The 22789-nt window shown below is 30.5% G+C and overlaps 5 protein-coding genes across 7 annotated transcripts in view; 3 read left to right on the top strand and 2 right to left on the bottom strand.

The window, feature by feature from the left end:
• The window catches only part of LOC132944552 (Kv channel-interacting protein 1-like), a 482905-nt gene that overhangs the window by 290861 nt on the left and 169255 nt on the right, over nucleotides 1–22789 (bottom strand). The gene's annotated exons all lie outside the window — the stretch shown is intronic.
• LOC132944551 (cuticle protein 18.6-like) lies at nucleotides 3258–9035 on the top strand. The gene is made up of 3 exons (XM_061013980.1): nucleotides 3258–3405; nucleotides 3479–4100; nucleotides 8647–9035. The coding sequence occupies exons 1-3, from the start codon at nucleotides 3394–3396 to the stop codon at nucleotides 9018–9020; spliced, it is 1008 nt and encodes a 335-aa protein (XP_060869963.1). The 5' UTR covers nucleotides 3258–3393; the 3' UTR covers nucleotides 9021–9035.
• LOC132944579 (cuticle protein 7-like) lies at nucleotides 6954–7730 on the bottom strand. The gene is made up of 2 exons (XM_061014014.1): nucleotides 7587–7730; nucleotides 6954–7491 (listed from the first exon to the last, which is right to left on the bottom strand). Exons 1-2 carry the CDS (start codon nucleotides 7596–7598, stop codon nucleotides 7096–7098), a joined length of 408 nt encoding a protein of 135 aa, XP_060869997.1. The 5' UTR covers nucleotides 7599–7730; the 3' UTR covers nucleotides 6954–7095.
• Nucleotides 14196–15381, top strand: LOC132944554 (cuticle protein 16.5-like). Its single transcript, XM_061013985.1, has 2 exons — nucleotides 14196–14325; nucleotides 14470–15381. Exons 1-2 carry the CDS (start codon nucleotides 14314–14316, stop codon nucleotides 15232–15234), a joined length of 777 nt encoding a protein of 258 aa, XP_060869968.1. The 5' UTR covers nucleotides 14196–14313; the 3' UTR covers nucleotides 15235–15381.
• Nucleotides 19890–21173, top strand: LOC132944553 (cuticle protein 16.5-like). Its single transcript, XM_061013984.1, has 2 exons — nucleotides 19890–20047; nucleotides 20186–21173. The coding sequence occupies exons 1-2, from the start codon at nucleotides 20036–20038 to the stop codon at nucleotides 21017–21019; spliced, it is 846 nt and encodes a 281-aa protein (XP_060869967.1). The 5' UTR covers nucleotides 19890–20035; the 3' UTR covers nucleotides 21020–21173.

Genomic DNA, 22789 nt, shown 5'->3' on the forward strand with positions numbered 1-22789 from the left:
TGTTTAGTTACCTAGTAGGTTTTTAAGAACATGGAATATGTTTATTATGTTTATTATTTTTGTTTTTTTTTTATTTACAATTTTAGATTTTAAAAATATGTTTATTAATTATATTACATAAGAGATACGAGGTGATATATTTAAGTGGCTACACTATTCTTTTTAGAAAAATATGGTCTTATATGGTTTGAAATACATATTAACATATTGTAACATTATAGGTACCTAGGTATAGGTACTTTGAATATTTTCTTTATAACATAAAGTGATAATTTTATTTTAATGAAACGTATATTTTTTTTTTATTGTCTAAAGTATAGATTCCGATGTTTAAACATCGAATATTGAACCAGTTTAGGTTTTATTATTAATCATTTAAAGTTTTGATGAAAAGAGTAAAGTGGCAAGGGGTGCCAATGAAATTCGTGATTCACTACTTAGTACAATTTTACCTCAACTTTAAAACTAACTTTTATCTAACTATTGGACTTATTATATCTTATTTAATAAAGCTATTAAATATTTTTAATTAAATAGGTATCAAAAAATATGTTAACTTATATACTTTAAAATCGTTGATAGTAATGAAAAAAAATTGACAGAAATAAACACGGTGTTTAACTCTATATTATAATTTTATAATGCGATATCGTAATAATAATACCAATAACGATAATCACACGCTTCGTAAAAGTTGTATACCAACGTACGGTTTATAGATTTTAATAGAACACGTTTACGTGAGTGAATAGTATAGGTAGTTAAAGTGATATCGAATGGTTTTAGTGAACAAATCGAACAGACATTATATTTGATACAGAAACCGGGTGTTGGTCACTCCTCTATTAATTGTTCACCTCGGTGCAGAATAGTGCAGGTGTATTATTAATTTGAATTTGAAAGCACATTTGCGTTCAATTGAAAACGATTCTGGACGGAATTTGATTCGTGAGAACTATACATACAGACATAAAGTGTTCACAGCAGCAGGACATTATGAACATTTTAATTCACCCAAATAATATATCTAATACTAATATACACAGATTAATATACTATTAAAATTGAATCTACTTAGATTACATATTTTGATAAAAGCTCAATAAAATGATATACTAAATATAATGTCATATATTATTTTATATTATATAGTAATGAATAATTGTTATCAAGCGATTGACCTTGTATGTCAAGTCGTTATGCCCAAACCACAAAATATGATTTTTAAATAGTTATAAAATATAAATTAGTCATTATTCGCACATTATGCTCATAAAAATAAGTTGATATTAAATTTTCTAGTTAAATTGAGATTAATTTGTAATTAAAATTGGAAAAGCAAAATTAGTTTAGTCAGTAGTAAAATTAGTCAATTTTAGAAGGATAAAATTGAAAAGTTTAGTGAATCAAAGCTATATTTTCAAACTTTCTAGTTTTTAACTTCATTTAACGGTGAATATAATATTTGACACGTTATTTTATGTCTATAATATGTAAAACAATGGCCAAATTTCCACCAGTCATAAAAAAAAAATAATAATAATAGCTAATATAATGGGTACTTATGAATTATGATATTAATTTCAAAAATATTTAAATATAATTGAAATTATTTGTACTTTTGTTTTTTACTTCAATCAAAATGTCGCGGGTCTCACATAATATAGGAATGTGCTGCAGGCTGTAAGCCACGGGTTCGGCATTGCTGTGATATAATAGGTAGGTATCTCACGTTATTACTTATTAATATAATTACATAGGTAAATACATGTTTATCCCGGCCTTCGTGTACCTTCATGCATGTAGATTATGTTCTATTGTATTTTTATTCGCAAAGTTACAAAACTTAAATAAATGTACAAGAAATAGGTATTGAACACGAAGATCAATCGTGAATAAGACAAATTATTACAAGATTAAAAGATCATAAGATGATAGTTCAATACATATTTAAAGAAATTTACAATAACTGCAAATATATTGTCGTAACCACATTTGGTCGTTAGGTAATCATTCAGTATTGCATTCAAACAATATTGTTTGGTTTTAATTTCATCGGCTGTGGATCTGAGAATAATTGCAGACCAATTATTTTGACTAGTTCTCAGAAGATAATGTTGGTAGTAATTGTGTTACGGTTCTAATATAGTATATATTGTTTTGTTGTATTGTTTACTATTATGGATAATTTAAAAACAAAAACCTAAAACTATAATATTATTGATTATTATTATTTATTAGTACCTATAAGGTAATATTAACATAAAAGAAAACTATTTTAATTCATGGACAGCATTAATCTAATAACAATAAAATATTGTTACGTCTGTTTGACGAGTCATTATACTGATGAAAATATGAAAACAGTCTCTCGACAGAATATTAGCCAATGATGCGAAACACGATTTTGAAAACAGCCAAAATATAAAACGGCTAAAGTTACAATAATATTTACATAAATCATTATGCGTTGTTGAGTTGTGAACACGATACATTCTGTACATTTATCTATCGGTTAACTTAAATGATTTTCAATATTTCTATGAACACATATTGTATAATGCAATAACCTAGAGTTCATTTTTATCTCAGTAAATCAATATGTATTACTGTAACTTCTATAACACATATTTTTTAAGTAAGTTAATGGAAAGAAGGTTATAATTTATATTTTCACATAATCTATATACTATTTCATAAACTTGATTTTGTAATGTCTATTAGAAAGATTTAAATTTATAATTCCTAATAATTATGCACGGACGCGATTGGCCACGACGAGGACAAATTAGGTAGTTAGATGTTTGATAAGTGATCAACACACGATGTTTTAATAATATAACTTGGATACAAATTGAAAGGCAATATTTGATCTTACATTAAAACACTAAAATTATTTTAAAAATATATTAATTTTAATATTTTTCAATTTAATAAAGTCAATATCAAAATTTACGGAATCATTTAGTATAAGAAAATTAAAAATATTAACATAGTCTATATGTAGAATTTAGATACTAAGTATGCCAACTAAATAATCAAACCGTTCACAAACTATGTAATAACATTATGTCACATCACCTAATAATTAGATTATGCCATATAAAATAAAAAAAATATAATTGGACTGGGTTATATTATTTTGGCAATATATATAGACGGCAACAGCTTAGTGTCGAAAATAATAATACTAATAGTTTATTGAATACAACCGGTTCAAGAAGTTATAGATATCTATAACATGGCGATATGTATTATTCAATATTTATAGGAAGGGTAAAATTAAAAATTATCAATCAACATAAATACGGAGTGTCAACAGTGAACAGATATCAGTTTCAAACGGCAGAACTAACAAGAACACACAGCACAGTTCAAAAATAAAAATATAAAATGGCAGTTAAGGTATTTATATTATTTTAAATAAATTCATAAAAAAAACCGTTCATATAAGAAAAAAACATTTTTTCAATTTCAGATGATCATTTTCGCCGCTTGCGTGGCCACCACACTCGCCCAATACGCTGCCCCAGCATACCCAGCGCATCACGCTGAAGCTGAACACGCATACGCCCCAACCCCGTACAACTTCGAATACAGCGTAAACGACCCACACACTTACGACGTGCACAGCCAAGCCGAATCCAGCGACGGAAACGGTAACGTCAAGGGAACTTACAGCCTTTTGGAAGCCGACGGTTCCACCCGCGTCGTCGAATACACCGCCGATGACCACAGCGGTTTCAACGCTGAAGTCAAGAAAATCGAAGGACAGAGCCAAGGTTACAAGGCACCGTACAGCGCACCTGCCCCAGCCTACAAGCCAGCTTACTCCGCACCAGCATACTCTGCACCAGCTCACTCTGCACCAGCATACTCAGCACCCGCTCACTCTGCACCAGCTTACTCTGCCCCAGCCTACAAGCCAGCTTACTCTGCCCCAGCCTACAAGCCAGCTTACTCTGCACCAGCATACTCTGCACCAGCTTACTCTGCACCAGCTTACTCTGCACCAGCTTACTCAGCACCCGCACACTCTGCACCAGCTTACTCGGCACCCGCACACTCTGCACCCGCTTACTCCGCTCCGGCCTACAAACCAACATACTAATTTATTTAGTTGTGTACGTTACTTTCCACCATTTTTATTTCACATTTTGTTCATGCATTTCTCAACCATAGTGTTCACCAATGTGAATAACCATGGTTGCTATTTAAACATTACTTCATTCATGTTTTAAACACTTAGTATGGCTATTGTATTTATTGAGTAAATAAATGCATGCAAATATGTATTTATTGTATATCTCTGTGTTTTTTTTTATTTATTATTCATTTATCATTACCTAATTGATAATTTACACGTCATTATTGTAATAGCACATATCATAGCTTTTGGTTCAAAACCTATCGGAAGCCATGGACACTGTATAGTTATAACGCTAGAACAAATCAAACATGGCTATAGTAAGCCTTATATAATTGTAATCCTGCAGCAATAGCTAACCAACATAAGTACTTACTTAGCTGCCTCAGTGACTTACGCATATTAATTGTCCGTCAATCCATTACATTTTTTACAAATTTTATGGTGAGCTAATTTTATGATAGAAATCAACAAAATTACCCATGGGTGGTTTTTTTATTTGTTCACTTTTTATTAATTTATAAAATACCGACAGCAATGCCACGCAATATTATGACATGCTGTAGCAAAACAAATGTTTCAAATTTTAGATTTTAGATATCGAATTTTAGGTATGTTTTAGTTCTTATAGTATCGTCAAATATACTTCTGGTCTCAGGAAATATGGTTTCAACGCTGAAGTTAACAAAACCTAAGTTTGGCTCTAGCGCTTTTACATCACAACTAACCCAACTTGTCAATTGTATTCTAGGCATCCCACATACTTTACCTCAGTTTACTTAGCTGTGTGCATATTATACTATCTGAATCGTATGCTTTGTTATGTTAAGTCAAATGTATTTATTTATAACATATGATTAAAAAAGGTATATTTTCAAAGGTTAGATATCTTAATCGATTATTGGATTGATTGTAATACACCAGTATCACCAATTCTATAATAAATGGCTAATGTCTAATATACCCATTTTACGTCACGGTCACTGAAAAGTCCATCACACATATATACATTTATATTGAATTTTCAAAACTGATATACAATATAAATTAGTACGATTTATATGGTATCCGATATATAATCTCATATCAACTAATATAAAACTGATTGCATATGCATGTAAACGATTATAGCTAATGTTTCGTAATGTTCCAAACAAGCAGCGTCAACGCGACAATAACCAAACTTACTTTCGATTTTTTAGGAATTTTTATTCAAAACGGTATATTTACCGTTCAAATAAGCCTAAGATAATAATTCTTGTATATTTACTTTAGTTCACAATAAGTCACATTATAATATATTGTGTTGACTATAACATTGCGATGTAGATGTATATCTATAGTGAATATAATAATGTTTACCAAGTGAGTATAATCTGTTAGACCAATTGTTTTTACAACAGCTGTTAGCAAAGCTTAGTGCGGCGATGGTCGCAAGTACCTACATTTCGTAAAATAAAGAATTTTATAAAAATTCTATTCTGATCGGAAATCAATTCTGTGGTGCGAATACATTAAAAAGGTTATTTATCAATATTCAATGTTTGAATATTGACATCATATTCACTAACACAAATAAATATAATACTCGTAAATTATTAATGACAGAAACATCATTAAGAGGACGTTACACCGGTATTTTTAAGTATCAAAAACAAATTCACGTAGATTGAAAATAACATATTCTACAATTGTTCTAGAGCTCAAGCTTTTATTACCAATATAAGGAAAACAATAATATTTTGGAGGGCATATGTTTGGGGTTTTTTTTTTATTGGATTAAGGCATCGATGATCGAGGTCATTATCCCGTAAGGTTGGAACGTTTGTTATCGTTATAAATAAACAAGTATATATGTTGCAAGGTTTTTGCTCACTACGAACCCGGGTGGTCACCCATTCGGGAATTATAGTCGCAGCAGCGGTTACTTACTCTCAGTCATGTTGCGTGACTGATAGTAGCCAACGCGCCGTACCAAGCCACTTTAAAAAAATTGTTCAGTACAGAAAATGATACAGTTATTTAAAAGAATCAAAAATTTAAAGTATTTTAAAAGTGTTGTATCGGACAGTAATGAAAGTTCCGAATAGAGCAATAAATCATACCACACAAAAAAAAATACTCAACTCACTTATCATAACCAACATATTAGTAGACTTTCAGTGAATCTTAAGCCACATCTAAAATTAATATGCAGCCAGAACAATTATAAATAAATATAAAATATTTATAAGAAAAGCATCGTAAAACAAAAAAGGTATTTATATTTGTATACTTTAATAGGTATAAATCGTAAACTCAAAATGTTTTATTTCATTATTCAATTGAATGGGCAATGTAATATTTTTAAATTTTAAATATAGATTAATTAAGTAGACATGAGGGTCATTATCCTTATTCAAGTACACACAATTAATAACTGTTACACTGATCCTCCGCTCAGAATCGTTTTTTATCGAATGCAATCATTGCATTCAAATCGAATACTGTAATAATACACTATCCTGTCCTAGAACTCAAGGGACGATGAACAGACTTCTATCACCGCTGACATACTCCACCCCGCTGCACTTACCCGCTTTTTAAAGTTAATATTACAATGTCTAATTTACTATGGTCAAAGTATCTACCGTGTCGTGGATAATGGTATTTTAATGAGTTAGTCAAGAATACCAGGAAAAGTAAATAATGTTGATCAGGTAATGTATCATAGTGCGCCGATCATAATGTACATAAGGTACCCGTATCGATGATTGTACACAATTGCAAACAACTATAAACAACACATAAATAATAAATGCATAGAATTATTAAATTTAGTATTTATTTAAATAAAAAATAAATTACAACATAATTGTATAAGCAAGTAGTCAAGTATTTGTGATTTTTGAGATGTTTCTTGACTTAATACGATTTAAACAAGGTTTTGGATGAAAAGTTTGACAATATTAGTATGCCTTGTATGGGGTTGGTCTGTAGGCTTTGACAGAGTATGCGGGTGCGGAGTAAGCTGGCTTGTAGGCTGGGGCAGGTGCGCTGTACGGTGCCTTGTATCCTTGACTATGTCCTTCGATTTTCTTGACTTCGGCGTTGAAACCACTGTGGTCGTCGGCGGTGTATTCGACGACGCGGGTGGAACCGTCGGCTTCCAAAAGGCTGTAAGTTCCCTTGACGTAACCATTACCGTCGCTGTACTCTGATTGGCTGTGCACGTCGTAAGTGTGTGGGTCGTTTACGCTGTACTCGAAGTTGTACGGGGTCGGGGTGTACGCGTGGTGCGCTGGATATGCTGGGGCAGCGTATTGAGCGAGTGTGGTGGCTACACAGGCGGCAAAAATGATCATCTGCAATAAAAGCGTTAAGATTAAAAATGCAAAATGAACATGTTTCGAGATTAATGTTTTTAGATATATAATATTTAACAAAGACACAAGTATACCTTAACAGCCATTTCGTATTAGTGTATTTTATTGACTGTGTACTTGGTACTGTATAGGTTTAGAACTGATATCTATTCACTATTGGTTCTTCGTATTTATGCTGACTGATCAACGAAATGTCATCCCTCCCAAAACATAAAATCCTAAACACATATTATTATGTCGTATTACAACCAGTTGTATGAACCATATTATTTATTTTCGTGCTTTGAACAATTATAAATTTACCACGCCCCTTTGCTAATTAGTCCTTTTGCAATAAAGAGAGGTATGTAAAAATTTGGTGTCATTCGTTAAAGCATTAAAAATATGCTAATAGATTCAATCACAGGTTCTAAAAATATATAGTTATATAAACGATACTTTTAAATTTAATTAAAATATGTCTATAATTGTAACATTATTATATAGCGAAGTTTCACTTAGCACTTACACGAAAAATATATTAGAATCTGCAAATTAGCACTGATTTCATAGTATAAAATGACTCCAAATTGTATCGCATTTCACTTGAAAGGAAAGGTGTATGAACTAAAGGGGCGCGGTAACTATACATAATATATTATAACTATTCGAAACACGAAAATATATGATAATAATTTATAGAAGGCGTAGTTATACCGAATATAAATTTATATTATATATTATTATAATTTCGGTATATATAACCGGTTATAAACTATACCGAAATATAAGTTTAAAATTAAGTTATCCGAAGGGATGCAATTATAATAGACAATATTCAATAGATATAAATATGGAACCTAATAGCGAATAGATATCAGTTCAAAAACCCCAAACCAAAAAGCACATAGTTAACACTATTAAAAAAAAAATAATAAAAACATTATGGCTATGAAGGTACATAAGATTTTTGTTTGATAAATTATCTAACAACTTTTTAACCGTAACATGTTTATTTTACAATTTTAATCGTAAAATTTAGTAAAAAAAATTGATGGTAATAAATAATTCTATTTCGGGTGATAATTTTCATCGACTGCGTGGCCTCCGCTTTCGCCCAATATGCCGCACCGGCTTACCCAGCACAACATGCTTATGCTGAACACGCGTACGCCGCAACCTCGTACAACTTCTATTACAGCATAAATGACCCACATACTTACGACGTGCACAGCCAATCCGAATACAGCGACGGAAACGGTTACGTCAAGGGATCGTACAGCCTTCTGGAAGCCGACGGTTCAACCCGAGTCGTCGAATATACCGCCGACGACCACAGTGGTTTCAACGCTGAAGACAAGAAAATCCAAGGACATGGACATGGTTACAGCGCACCCGCCCAAGCCTACAAGCCCGCTTACTCCACACCCGTTTACTCCACACCACTCGTTTACTCCACACCCGCACACTCTGCACAAGCATACTCAGCACCAGTTTACTCCACTCCGGCTTACAAGCCAGCGTACTAATTTGCTTGTTAGTGCATGCTATTTTCCTGTATATTTTTCATAATTCTTTGTTAACTTGTAAATTTATCATATTGATATTTAAAATACTTACCAAGTATGAATATTGTACTTATTGTGTAAATATATGCATACAATAATATGTAATTATTGTATATCTCTGTGTTTTTAATTTATTATTCAGTTATTATTATTTGACAATGGACACATTATAGAAATAGCACACATCATAGCGGTTAGTTAAGACATATCACCAGCCACGGAGGCACGGACACTGTAGTTATAACAAATCGGATGTTGCTAATAAGTCTCATAATATAATAGTGCTCCTGCAGCAATTACTATCCGACATACTTACTCAGCTGCCCAAGTGACTTGTGCATTCTAATTTGCTGTAAATCTTTTAGCTTACTACGCCCAAGTTCCAGCCTATAGATCTGCCTATTCCACCCCAGCTACTGACGTAGCACCTTCTCACTCCTTCCCCGGCTTACAGACAAGTCCCGTACAAGGCATATTACAATGGTCCAATTCAAATAAATATTTAACCACTTGTCAACCAAATTATAACATACCTGGTTTACTTTGTAAATAAATAGTGAAGTACATAATTCTGTGTATTTGTTATTTTTGTACTGTCTTAAAAGCATCTTGCATTATGTATAATTTCCTATATACTTTACTTTTGGAAGGATGCTACACTGGCAGTGTTGCCTCCATTTTAAAAAGTACAAAATAGCAAATCTGATTTCAGTAGAACATATTTTATGTAGTTAGCTTTAATATTAGAGTGAAATAACCCATAATCTTACTTTAAGGTTAGCGCATGCCACATTGCCTCTTGTCGGTTTTTTATTTTTTTTTTTAAATTAAACGAGTTATATAAGTATATAAAATATAAAAATATAAAAATATAAAAATGCACATAAATCTCTTATAGATTTAATCACCGTAAAAAACCGACGAGTTATAACATATAATATTCATATTTACAAGTTTAATTAAAGGTCAATTAACACTAATATAAAAGCTAAGGATGTAGCATCTTAAGAAATAATATTGGTCACTGTAATTTTATTTACACAATAAAAAAACGATTGTTTATTTATTTCATAATATTTAATTTTTTTTTTTTTAAATATGAAATTAAGGCTTTGACAACTGAGGCCATTAGCTTGCTACTGTGGAGCCGTGGGAGAGGGTACTGTTGGTTTGAACACATGTATGTATGGCAAGGATTTTCCACTAAAAATTACGGGTGGTCACCCCATCCGGGAACTAGTGACACCGGCTGGTACGTACACTCAGAGCACATTCGTGACTGAATGCAACACCGCGTCATACCAAGCAACAATATTTAATTATAAATACAATATGATTATGAATCTATTTTTATCACATTTTACCGAATATCACGGTTTTAGGTACGGTTTTACCTTTATTCATGGAAATATAGATTTTTGGATTGTTAAAAGCTATTAACTGGTTGTAGGTATTTAAGTTGAATAATAGGTCAATAAAATCAACCGAATATGTTTTGATGAAAATATGACGAAAATACGATACCAGAAACTTAAAATAAATATTTGAATATTTGTATTTGAAACTACGAAATTTGACAAAAAATCAAAACATATATTATGTATATGGTTCACAAAAACTAATTATTTGTAAGCTATGATAATTTAAATAGAATGCAGTAGTAAGCGTTCATTCATTGAAAACAATTTAGTCGTCACTCGTCAATACTTACATGATATTTAAATAATTGTTCGAAGGTAGTTGAGCCAACCTTGGATTATAATTTACCTACCTACTCAGAACCGTTTACCTATATTTAAACAGTTCATTATTCAATAGTTGCGTTTCAAACTTTAAACTTTAACCATTGTTAACTAACAATTTATGTTGAGTTTAACTTTTCAAAATAGTATGTTCATCACAAAGATGATTTACAATAAAGGAAAATCACTCAATTTGATCATAGGTTTATTTGTTGTGTATGTTCCACCTTTCTTAGCAACAACAAATATTCCATATAATTAAATAATTTGAAAATTTGCATATTCCCTATACTATATAATTACTTATCAGGTAATAATTTGTCTGATAAAAAGCAAAATAAGCTAAGGGTGTGGTGTATACTACTACACTATGGAATAATCGACAATCGTATAGTTATAGGACGCCCACGTGTTGTTCCTCTGAACATTTAATAATGAAATATTTAATTTGAATTAAAATTTATTTTATTTTACGTCTCATTCGTACTTCACTAAAATAATATTATTAGTAGTTTTATTAGTAATTAGTAAAGTTATTACCTACCAATCAAAATATTCAATAGATTGTAAATGACGCATAACCATGATAAATATAATTTATAAAACCTACCTTATGCTGGTTTCGAAAAGTTTGTAGAAAGTTTACATCGTAGGTAATTAAAAATTGCTATACAAAGCAGTTAATTAATAGACATCAGAGGTTTCAGTAACATTATTGATTAAAAATATACTTAGAGGTATATGGGTTTATACTATCTGAATTAGCTGTTTATTGCTAAACTAGCACTCAAAAAATAAGCATAGGTCAGTAGTGGCAAGTTACTTTGACTCTACGTGCCAAAAATTACCTTTTTTTTTCTAGCGTGCCATTAAATTATGAAAAGGTACCTAAAATCTGAGGTACATATTATAAGCGTAACGATTATTCAATTTTATCAGCTGTAGATATTAGTATATACATTGTGATGTTATTTATTATTAAAAATAAAAAATAATGTATATTATATATATATATATATATATATATATATAATATTAATATTTTAATTTTTCGGGGGCCCTCAAAATTTTTTTGCATGCCACCTCGGGCACGCGTGCCATGGATTTGCCATCCGAGGTATAGGTACTGCAAATGATGGCGTAATATAACTTTTTACTTTTGGCTAATAATATAGGTACTTATGGAATATATTATTATACATTGCATTTATATTTCGATCAACATTTTTAAATTGTAATGTTGGTTTTTTTATATAAAAATCTTAATTCATTAGGTACCTACTAAGTAATAATAAGTCTTATTAGTCATAACTCATTAGTCATTACTTTACGATGAATCACAATATGTTCATAATAATCACCCTACCACTCCCATTCATTTATTTTATTAATTATATGTATCTCTTAAAATTGTATAATCTAGCTTCTGAAGTTTCTCAATGTCACTATTTTCTATGTCCGTTAATAAATAAATATAGAAGGTGAATATTTTATCATGAATCACTTTTATTTCAAAAAGTACAATTAATGTTTTTGGTAATATTTATCTTGTGGTTTCAAGTCGTTGCAAAACCACTTGTTTTATTAAAAATTATATTTTTTTTATCCTTATAAATTTGAATGACAAAAATGACAGTTTTAATTTAATCTTAAAAAACAGAATACTTTTCTTGATACATTAAAATCAAATTTATGACTTATGAGTTATATTATAAGTATTTAAAGTATGGTTGAGCGGAATAGAGGACCAAAATTGTTTGGGTAACTGCGTGAGACTCCACTCATAAACTACTCGTTCTAAATTCAATTTTTATACACAGAAATACTCAGAAGAATATTTTGCTTTTGAAGATTAAATTAAAACTATATGCTGTCATTCAAAAAAATAAAAACTTAAAAAATTATAATGATACAAAATATTTAAAAAAAAATGGTTTAAATACATTTTGAAATAATGAGTGGTTCGTGATATTAACAGAATCACGCTGTATAAATATAATGATAAGTATTAGATATCTATATATATTATATAATGATTATATCGAACAATAAAATTCATTCATGCGATCTGCGAATATATTTTATATATTATATTCATAATTATTTTAAATAAATATCTATACTTTTATTTAATTTGCACAAACTATTTAACGACATAACATAATATGATATTATATTCATCAATATTTATTATATACACACAAATCTGAAATCAACTGATTACCTACAATAGGTATTGTAATTTTTAATATTCCCTTAAAAATAAAATACATAATCTATAATATTAACCTCTTATGGTTCTCTTATACACTACAACTATCCAAAAAAATGTAACACTGACCTCTGAGATTTCTTCATTGTAAACTAACATTCCATACAAACTTTATGGACCAAAATTTTCTTTTTCAACCCAAGATATTATATCAAAAGAATATAAAATAAAAACCTTTATCCTTTAAGAGCCATTATATTTATCTTGCTATTAGAACCTAAAAATGATATAGTAAAAGAAAACGAATAACGCATTTTAGTAATGATAAGTTCTCAGTTTACTTAAATTGTTTATTAATTTACCATGACACACACCTAACATTTCTGTTTTTTGTACATGTGTAGTTATGGTTTTTTCTAACTAAATTTATATTATTAGAATAAGTGTCATATTATCAATATTATTAGTAATGATTAATTCAGTTTAATTATTTTATAAGTTGAATAATCTCTACAAATAAACAATCAATAATCAAGTTTTTTTATTTTTTAAGAACAATATATACAAAATCTTTACTTAAATTGCATAATTGAGGTAAAGAAACGTGGATAATATTTAAATTAAATGTAACCAATTTTATTTAGAATTGCGTTTTGAAATAAATATTCGAATTTTACACATAAACAAAAACTGATAGGATCTAGAAAAAAAATTGAAACTAGTTATTATAAGGATACAATTTTATTTGATTGGTTTGACATTGTAATGATAAATTGTTTTATGTTTATTATTACGATATAGAAAAAAATCAACCTGTCATTAAATTTTTTTGCAACACGTTTTATGTAAATAAGTACATTTTTATTTTCATCGACAATTAAGTAATACATATGATAATGTGCCCTTTAAGAAAATCCACCAAGAAAATCGCAATGAAAACCCATTTTGGTAAACTTTCCGTATAAATCCAAATTGTATGTTTGAAAATAATTGTCAGGGAAGCAGAATAGCTCAAAATGAAATAGTGTTATCATTAAACTGGAAAGTATAATTTATTTAGAGGGCGGTAGCTGCAAAAGTGTTAAAATACGAAAAATTTAATAATATATTGTATACAACCGGTTACAATCAGACATAATCTGCGTTTATCTAATTACTAATTATGGTATGTATATCTGGAAGGGAAGTAATCATGACATTCATTTTGCTTAAATACGGATAATCAGTAGTGATTTGCTATCAGTTTCAATCCACAGAACCAAGCACACACAGCACAGTTCAAAAATCAAACACAGACAAAATGGCAGCTAAGGTATTTTTTGTTCAATAATAATATATCAGTTTCATTTCAAGCAGTCTATTACAATTCATAAACTGTTTAAAACTTTTAGTTAAAAATGATGCTTTAAATTTTATCCAGTAGTATAGGTAATAACATTATTAATGGATATTTCAGATGATCGTTTTCGCAGCCTGCGTGGCCGCCGCACTCGCCGACTACGCTGCCCCGGCTTACCCAGCACACCACGCTTACGCCGCTGAACACTCAGCCCCGACCCCATACAACTTCGAGTACAGCGTAAGCGACCCACACACTTACGACGTCAAGAGCCAATCCGAACACAGTGACGGACACGGAAACGTCAAGGGATCGTACAGCCTTTTGGAAGCCGACGGTTCCACCCGCGTCGTCGAATACACCGCCGATGACCACAGCGGTTTCAACGCTGAAGTCAAGAAAATCGAAGGACACGGACACGGTTACAGCGCACCCGCTTACAAATCCGCCCCGGCCTACAAATCCGCACCGGCTGTATACGCCGGACACTCATACGCCGCCCCAGCTGCATACGCTAGCCACTCGTACGCCGCCCCAGCTGCATACGCTAGCCACTCGTATGCTGCCCCAGCTCACTCTTACGCTGCTCCATCCACATACGCCGGACACTCATACGCCGCCCCTGCTGCATACGCTGCACACTCTTACGCCGCCCCAGCTGCATACGCTAGCCACTCATACGCTGCCCCAGCTCACTCTTACGCTGCTCCATCCGCATACGCCGGACACTCATACGCCGCCCCTGCTGCATACGCTGCACCTGCTGCATACGCTGGACACTCGTACGCTGCCCCAGCTCACTCTTACGCTGCCCCAGCCGCATACGCCGCACACTCTTACTCCGCCCCGGCTTACAAACCAGTTGCATACAAGGCATACTAATAATTTTCGTTTCAAAAACTCAACAAATTCAATTTTTTACAATGAGCTGCATTTTTTGTCATAGAAATCAGCTTTTTGTTATTTCAACAACTGATTATGTATAATCTATTCAATTGTTAAATATAAAATGAAACATTTGAATTCTAATATGTTTTATTCTTATTTGTTCTTATTAGTCTTTAATTCCTTTATACTTTCCCAATCTGATCATAATAAGGTATGTTTAAAAAATATGTGTAACAACAGTAGTTGTTGTAACTCTTTTGGAAAGGTAATTGAGGAGACTATTTTATGAGTTTTCATTATAAAATCGAGTTATTTATTCATATTAATATGATATAAATTAATAATATACAATGAATATTGTCTGACAACTATTTACGTTTATATTTAATAGTTTTTTTATTCAATTCCTTTTCAGGAATGTGTGGATTATTACAACCAGATCTTAATACTTATTTGAAACTCTAAAATTGATTTTATTTGAAATAATACAATCATTCTCAATATTTTATTCTTAATTATATAAAATATTATTTTTTTATATTGAGGAAATAATTCAAATAATTTATAAATATGTATCTATATTTTGTTGATCAGTTCAACAATTGTTTGTCGACATGATCAATTTAATTTTTTGTTGTAATTAATTATCAGCACCTAACCGTAAATAATTGACACTAAATATGTGTGCAAGAAATTTCTAGACATAATATCATTTTCAAAATATGAAGGCTATTTTTGTGGAATTTAGACATTTGAAATGTTTAACGTTTATTTTTTATAATGTTAAATAGTTAATTATTGTTAATAAGTAAAAATGTTTGGAAATTGAATATATTTCTCTAAATGTGTTTTTACATCAATGAAAAAATACCAAAAATAAATAATATTTAATATGTTTGCGTCTGATGTCAATAAATTAAAATGTGAACAAAATTAGTCAAAATTATAAAAATTTCAAATTTTATTTTTTTGTATCAAAAATATACAATGCTATTAGATCGATAATACAATAAGTACACCATTTTTTAATGGAATTTAAAAAAAAAGTTTTAACTTATAATCGCTAACAGTTTATGGGCGTTTAATATTAACTTATTAAATTAGATAATCACACGTATAATAGCAATTTATAATGATTTTTGATATTTTGTTAGTATTCAAAAAATAGATATTAACAGTAGAAACTTGAAACGTTCCACCATTAATGAATTTGTCGTTTTCAGATATTTTAAAAATATTTAAAGTAATTTTAAGCAATTAAAACGATGAACATAATCATACAGTTTGACGGAACTTATAAGTTAATAATGCACGAATGTATGAAATAATATTAATATGTGATGTTTTTAGAGAAATGAGTTCAACAACACATAAATACATAATTAAAAACAATAGTTACTAATAATCAAATTAATAAATTATAAAATATCCTTATAGAATGAGTAAGAAATAGAGACTGACAAAGGTTTCCGCTCTACAGAATCGTTTTCCATACGCAATAATTTGTGATTGTATTCAAGTTTAACAGATCCATTAGACCAACCTACTCAATGACAAGGTACTTTCAAAACCTTCTATACTGCAGATCGACTTCCTGGTTTTTTAATTACAATACTATATAGTTACGTTATAATAATGGGTGTCAAAAAGTTCGGACTAACTACATAGACCACACAACCCGATTCACTTAGCTCGCCACAGTACAAGCTATATGTTATTGTATTTTGAAAGCTACACTTAAATTCAATTAAAATACTTTATTGACTGAAATTTAATTAATTACCACGTTGTTTGAAAACATAAAATCTTAATTCACTTGACTATATTTTATTGAATTAAACACATGTCATCAAAAATATTATATCCTATAATAAAACTGAATCTAAATTAACCGGGGAAGTCACTCTGCTATGTAGTAGATTTCAAGTGCATCTCGCCATACCCTATATAGGTCATTGTAATGGATGTGTTAAATTTGATTTCAACGATAGCTCACTGCAAACAAAAAAACGATTCCAAGTAGAAACAGAATATCAACCTTTATTTCTAACGATATTTTACGTTATGTTTTCATATTTTAAATTCTGAGCGAAACGGTGAATGTATTGATTTGACAATGTGTTTTTTTTTAATTTTTTTTTTTTATTTTTGTGTCTCTTCCCCTTTTAGGACAGCAAAAATGCTTAGATTTTCTTCAACAGTAACTTTTATGATAGGAAAGTGAATCTAGTTGGTACTTTGGGGGAGTCAAAAGTAAAAACTTTTCCAGTAGTTTTCAAAGCGTCGTGAAAATCAAAAGAAAATTTAAGGAAAAACGGGAATTTTTACGCAAAATCTGTTTACGAGAAAATCGATTTTGGTTTTTGGTGCAACTCTAAAACAAATGACCGGAAGTACATGAAATGTCGACTGAATGTTTATATTAGCATTTTCTATACGATAAAAAAAGCTTGACATTTTAATCGAAGGCTTCTAGTATATTGCTTCAAAGGCAGATGAAAAAATTAAAAATCCATAGTCACATTTTTTTTTGTAAGCATCTAAAAATCAAATATTGACAAAATATGTAAAAATGACGAAAATTTGCAAACTATTTTGAGTTAGAAATTCATAAAAAAATGTTCTTTTTAAATCTAAAATTTGAAAATGTAATACAACATTCCTCACAAGTTTTCTACCTTAATTAAAAAAAATTTCTACAAGAAAGTCAAATTAAATTTTTATGAGCGTTTAAAATTCATATTTTTACAACATTTGATATTCACTCGATTTCTCATGTAACGATTTTCTTATTTTGTTGTAATTAAAAAACGAATGACTGTAGATACTTTAGAATTTCACTGAATGTTTATATTTGCATTTTTTATATACGATAAAATTTTAATTGTTGGGCAAAAAGCGTTAAAATTTAATGCAAGGCACATTTTTTTTTTTATATGCATATAAAGTTCAAATTTTGACAACATTTAATAATTATTTTGTAGTTAAAAACTTATAAAATCTTCAACTTTTATAGCTAAGGATTGAACATTTTAAACAAGGTTCTACGTAAATACGTTATATATAAATTACTTTATTCAGAATAATATCATCAAAATATATACTTAGTAATATCATAGGCTGACTGACCGTTTTCGCTCAGAATCGTTTTTCTTATACAATGGTATTATATCATTGAATTCAAATTTAACACCATCCATAACAGTGACCCACTTGTAACCTACTGTACAGCAGAGCGACATCCACTTACCCACCTTTTTTTTAATGAAAATACAATACTTTTCTTTTTATTTAAATCCAAAATATATATTTAGTATTGGAATGTCAGTTACTATATTATGTAAAATTAAATAATAATTTTTGTTTTTTTGTTACTTAAACTCCCTACTATCAACACAAGCATTTGCTTATAGAGAGTAGGTATCAACTTATAATTGTTGTAGTATGTAATTGCTTTGTATATATATATATAGTTAAAATAAATAAATAAAATATGTTATACCCAATATTTTTATCATACAAAAATTTAAAAAAGAAAAAAAAAGTTTAACTGTCTATAAAAGAGCACGAAAAGCACCAAAAAATTATGAAAATTATATAATTTAAAAAAATTATTTATAATTTTCACTTATTTGGTGAAAAATCAGGTTGTATATCATGGTGAAGTCTCTGCAGTAATTTATTTTTGAATAAAAAAATTAAACACAATTGATTTTATCAAAAACTGATTTGGAGTAAATATTCCCGTTTTTTGTATTTGTATTTTTCAGTTATTTTATTTTGAAAATTACGGAGATTTTTTTATTTCTTACACAAGCCTCCCCCCCCCCCCCCTCTGCACATCCAACCATAAAATACTAACTATAGAAGATGAGCCTCATTTGATAAAGATCCAATTTTATATCAATAACTACACTTAAAATTGAAGATTGAACTATTTTTACTGCTCCTAAAGGTTACGACCACGGACAGACCACAAAAAAATAATAAATTCAATAGTTATGAAAAGAATAAAATAATAAAGTACAAAACTATTCATTCATTGCTCCACTAGGAATCTAAAATAAAATCATAAAAAATAATAAAAGTTAACAATAATTAAAAATCCAAAGAAGAGGTTAGGTTAGGTATTGGAGATATTTATTTTACGTTATTTTTGAATTATGTATAATAATACAAATTCTAATTTGATTTTAAGCAGTATGATTTGAACAATTAAGTGCATAACTTTGACACGTGAATACTACATTTATTTTACCTAATCATAAATGTATTCAAAAAATTATTATGTTAGTAATCGATAAGAAATAAATTGGCATTGGTATAATGTACAAATAAGAAGTAGGTAATATTAACGAGATCATTTCAAAATGTTTGTAAAATAATTAGTTTGTGTGGTACTTTCTGAAATTATCACTTTAATTTTAGGTTTGAAAATAATTTATAAAAATATAAAAATCCTTCAGAATCTCAATGAAATGACTATACAACGTTGTGTATTTATGTCAGACCAATTTATTGGAAAGGAATATTTAGCGTAAATATGGTAACAAAATTAGTTTTAAATAAGACAAAATATGAGAGAATAATAATATACATTGTATGCAACTGGTTATAACATAATAATATAATGACATAAACTCACCGAATAAAGTTATTGGTAGGGATGCAATTACAACTTTCCGTCAACATAAATACGGAGAATCACAACTGAGTTGCTATCAGTTTCAATCTACAGATCAAAGTGCAAACAACACAGTTAAAAAAAAATACAAAAAAACAATCAACAACAAAAATGGCCGTTAAGGTATTTAAAGTCAATTCATATTGAGTTATAAAGTTTGTCATCAAACGATAATAAAAATTATTTTACTAAATTTTCAATTCCAAACTTTTTGCATAAAATTCGATTTTAAAAACTAACCACGTTTTTTTATATTTTCAGATGATCATTTTCGCAACCTGCGTGGCCGCCGCACTCGCCGACTACGCTGCCCCGGCTTACCCAGCACACCACGCTTACGCCGCTGAACACTCAGCCCCGACCCCATACAACTTCGAGTACAGCGTAAGCGACCCACACACTTACGACGTCAAGAGCCAATCCGAACACAGTGACGGACACGGAAACGTCAAGGGATCGTACAGCCTTTTGGAAGCCGACGGTTCCACCCGCGTCGTCGAATACACCGCCGATGACCACAGCGGTTTCAACGCTGAAGTCAAGAAAATCGAAGGACACGGACACGGTTACAGCGCACCCGCTTACAAATCCGCCCCGGCCTACAAATCCGCACCGGCTGCATACGCCGGACACTCATACGCCGCCCCAGCTGCATACGCCGGACACTCATACGCCGCCCCAGCTGCATACGCTGCACACTCTTACGCCGCCCCATCTGCATACGCTGGACACTCGTACGCTGCCCCAGCTCACTCTTACGCTGCTCCATCCGCATACGCCGGACACTCATACGCCGCCCCAGCTGCATACGCTGCACACTCTTACGCCGCCCCAGCTGCATACGCTAGCCACTCGTACGCTGCCCCAGCTCACTCTTACGCTGCTCCATCCGCATACGCCGGACACTCATACGCCGCCCCAGCTGCATACGCTGCACACTCTTACGCCGCCCCAGCTGCATACGCTAGCCACTCGTACGCCGCCCCAGCTGCATACGCTGGACACTCTTACGCTGCCCCAGCTCACTCTTACGCCGCCCCAGCTCACTCTTACGCCGCCCCAGCTTACAAACCAGCTGCATACAAGGCTTACTAATAATTTACTGTCAAAAATTTTATTTTTTTTTGACATTGAGCTTTAATTTCCAACTTCGGAAATCTGCTCTTTTGTTATACCATCCGTACATAATATTGTCTAATTTGTTTTATTGTTAAAAATATAATAAATTATATCAATACAATTGTAATAATGAGTCTTTTTTATTCTATTCTTAACGATTAGTGATAATTAATATATTTAGGTCATTTAACGTGAACATTGTATATTATATATTATATTTTACAACACATTAATTATTTATGAATAAAAAAAAATCATTTATTATTTATGAAAGTATAGGCTCAAGTATGGTACGTACTAACATACTATTTAAGTACACAATATATTATTTATAATTTAAAATAATTACATATTTATATACTTATGAGTAATACATAATTTTATGTACCTATATTATATTATGCATAATTAATACAATTTTAAAAACATTAATTAAAATATATAACAAGTAAGAAGACAAAAGAAAATATTAAATTACAATATAGATATAGACATAAGGAGATGTATACATAATCACTTAACAGATTACAGGCATTTAATGTCGAATAGATCAACGTTGTTTAATTTGTTACTTGCTTGGAAGATTAAATCTATAGGTTTATTATAACCATATAAAGTTCAGTGTATTTTTACTGATAATTTAGGAAAATAACAAGACAAATATTAAGGACACGAACCCTTATTAGTTGCAGTAATTCCAGACAAGAAATTATTTCATTTAAAAGTTTGACTTGAAACAAATGTTTGTAAATTGGATCCTATCTTAAGTGAACCTAAATTAAGACTATCTTGAATATTTTTCGTGGTATAATCAAGAAATGGGTCTTGCATTTACAGTGTTTCGCTATCCTTTCATGAAGGGTATAAATTGTCTCTGGAGATGCTCAAGCGATTCAATAAGACTAGTTTGTCAAGGGTTTCATAGAATTTAACAATAATCTACTATAAGCCTGACACGGGAGACATAATAATTGAGACAGTACTCATATTTGAACAATTTTGTGGTCTTCATAAAAATCCAAGATTTCTTAAGGTTTTTGAGTAAGATTGTTCAATATATGAAAGGAAAACATTAGGTTAAAGTGAAATATGACCCCAATATATCTAACATAGCTAACGTATTCTAGGTGAACATCAAAAATGAACTACTAACTCAGTTTTTATTTTTTTAATAGAACGATAAGACAATATTTTAAGCTCGAACGCATTTAGATGAGTTTAATTTGAATCTATTTTTATGACACCAATTTGATAAGACGTTAGAGTCTATCATTATGTCATATAAAAAAGTTGATGAGTACTGCAGAATTTAAAACAAGAACTTATACACGTGATACAAATGGCAAACAATAAAGATGATTTTTTTGTATTTATATTAGTTGTTATACCAGTGAATTAAAAGTCAATGCAAAAACAATTTATGCATATAGGTAGCATTACTGGGCTATGCTCATATACCATTTTACTAGCCATATTAGGTTTTGTTATTTTTTATGTCAAATGTAGTTTTATACGTTTCTTCAATACTGCGTATTTCATTATTGGCAAACACTGAAAACTTTTTTATTAACATTTAATAATTCATTTATAATAGGTAGTTCATCTAATATGATGTGCTGATACAATTGTGCAATTAATAATATTATACGTAGGCAATACTAGGCATATTATACATTTATACCACATTGGGTGGTTTTTTTTTGGCAGTTCCCATATTATGATTTGATACGCACGATAATAATACTT

This window comes from Metopolophium dirhodum, chromosome 5 (genome assembly GCF_019925205.1).
Source record: "Metopolophium dirhodum isolate CAU chromosome 5, ASM1992520v1, whole genome shotgun sequence".
Taxonomy (NCBI): Eukaryota; Metazoa; Arthropoda; class Insecta; order Hemiptera; family Aphididae; genus Metopolophium; species Metopolophium dirhodum.

Bases quoted from the DNA above. Each gene is read 5' to 3' on its own strand.
- LOC132944551 (XM_061013980.1), top strand. The intron at 4,101-8,646 runs CAACATACTAAT...CACAACATGCTT, and splicing joins CTCCGCTCCGGCCTACAAAC to ATGCTGAACACGCGTACGCC.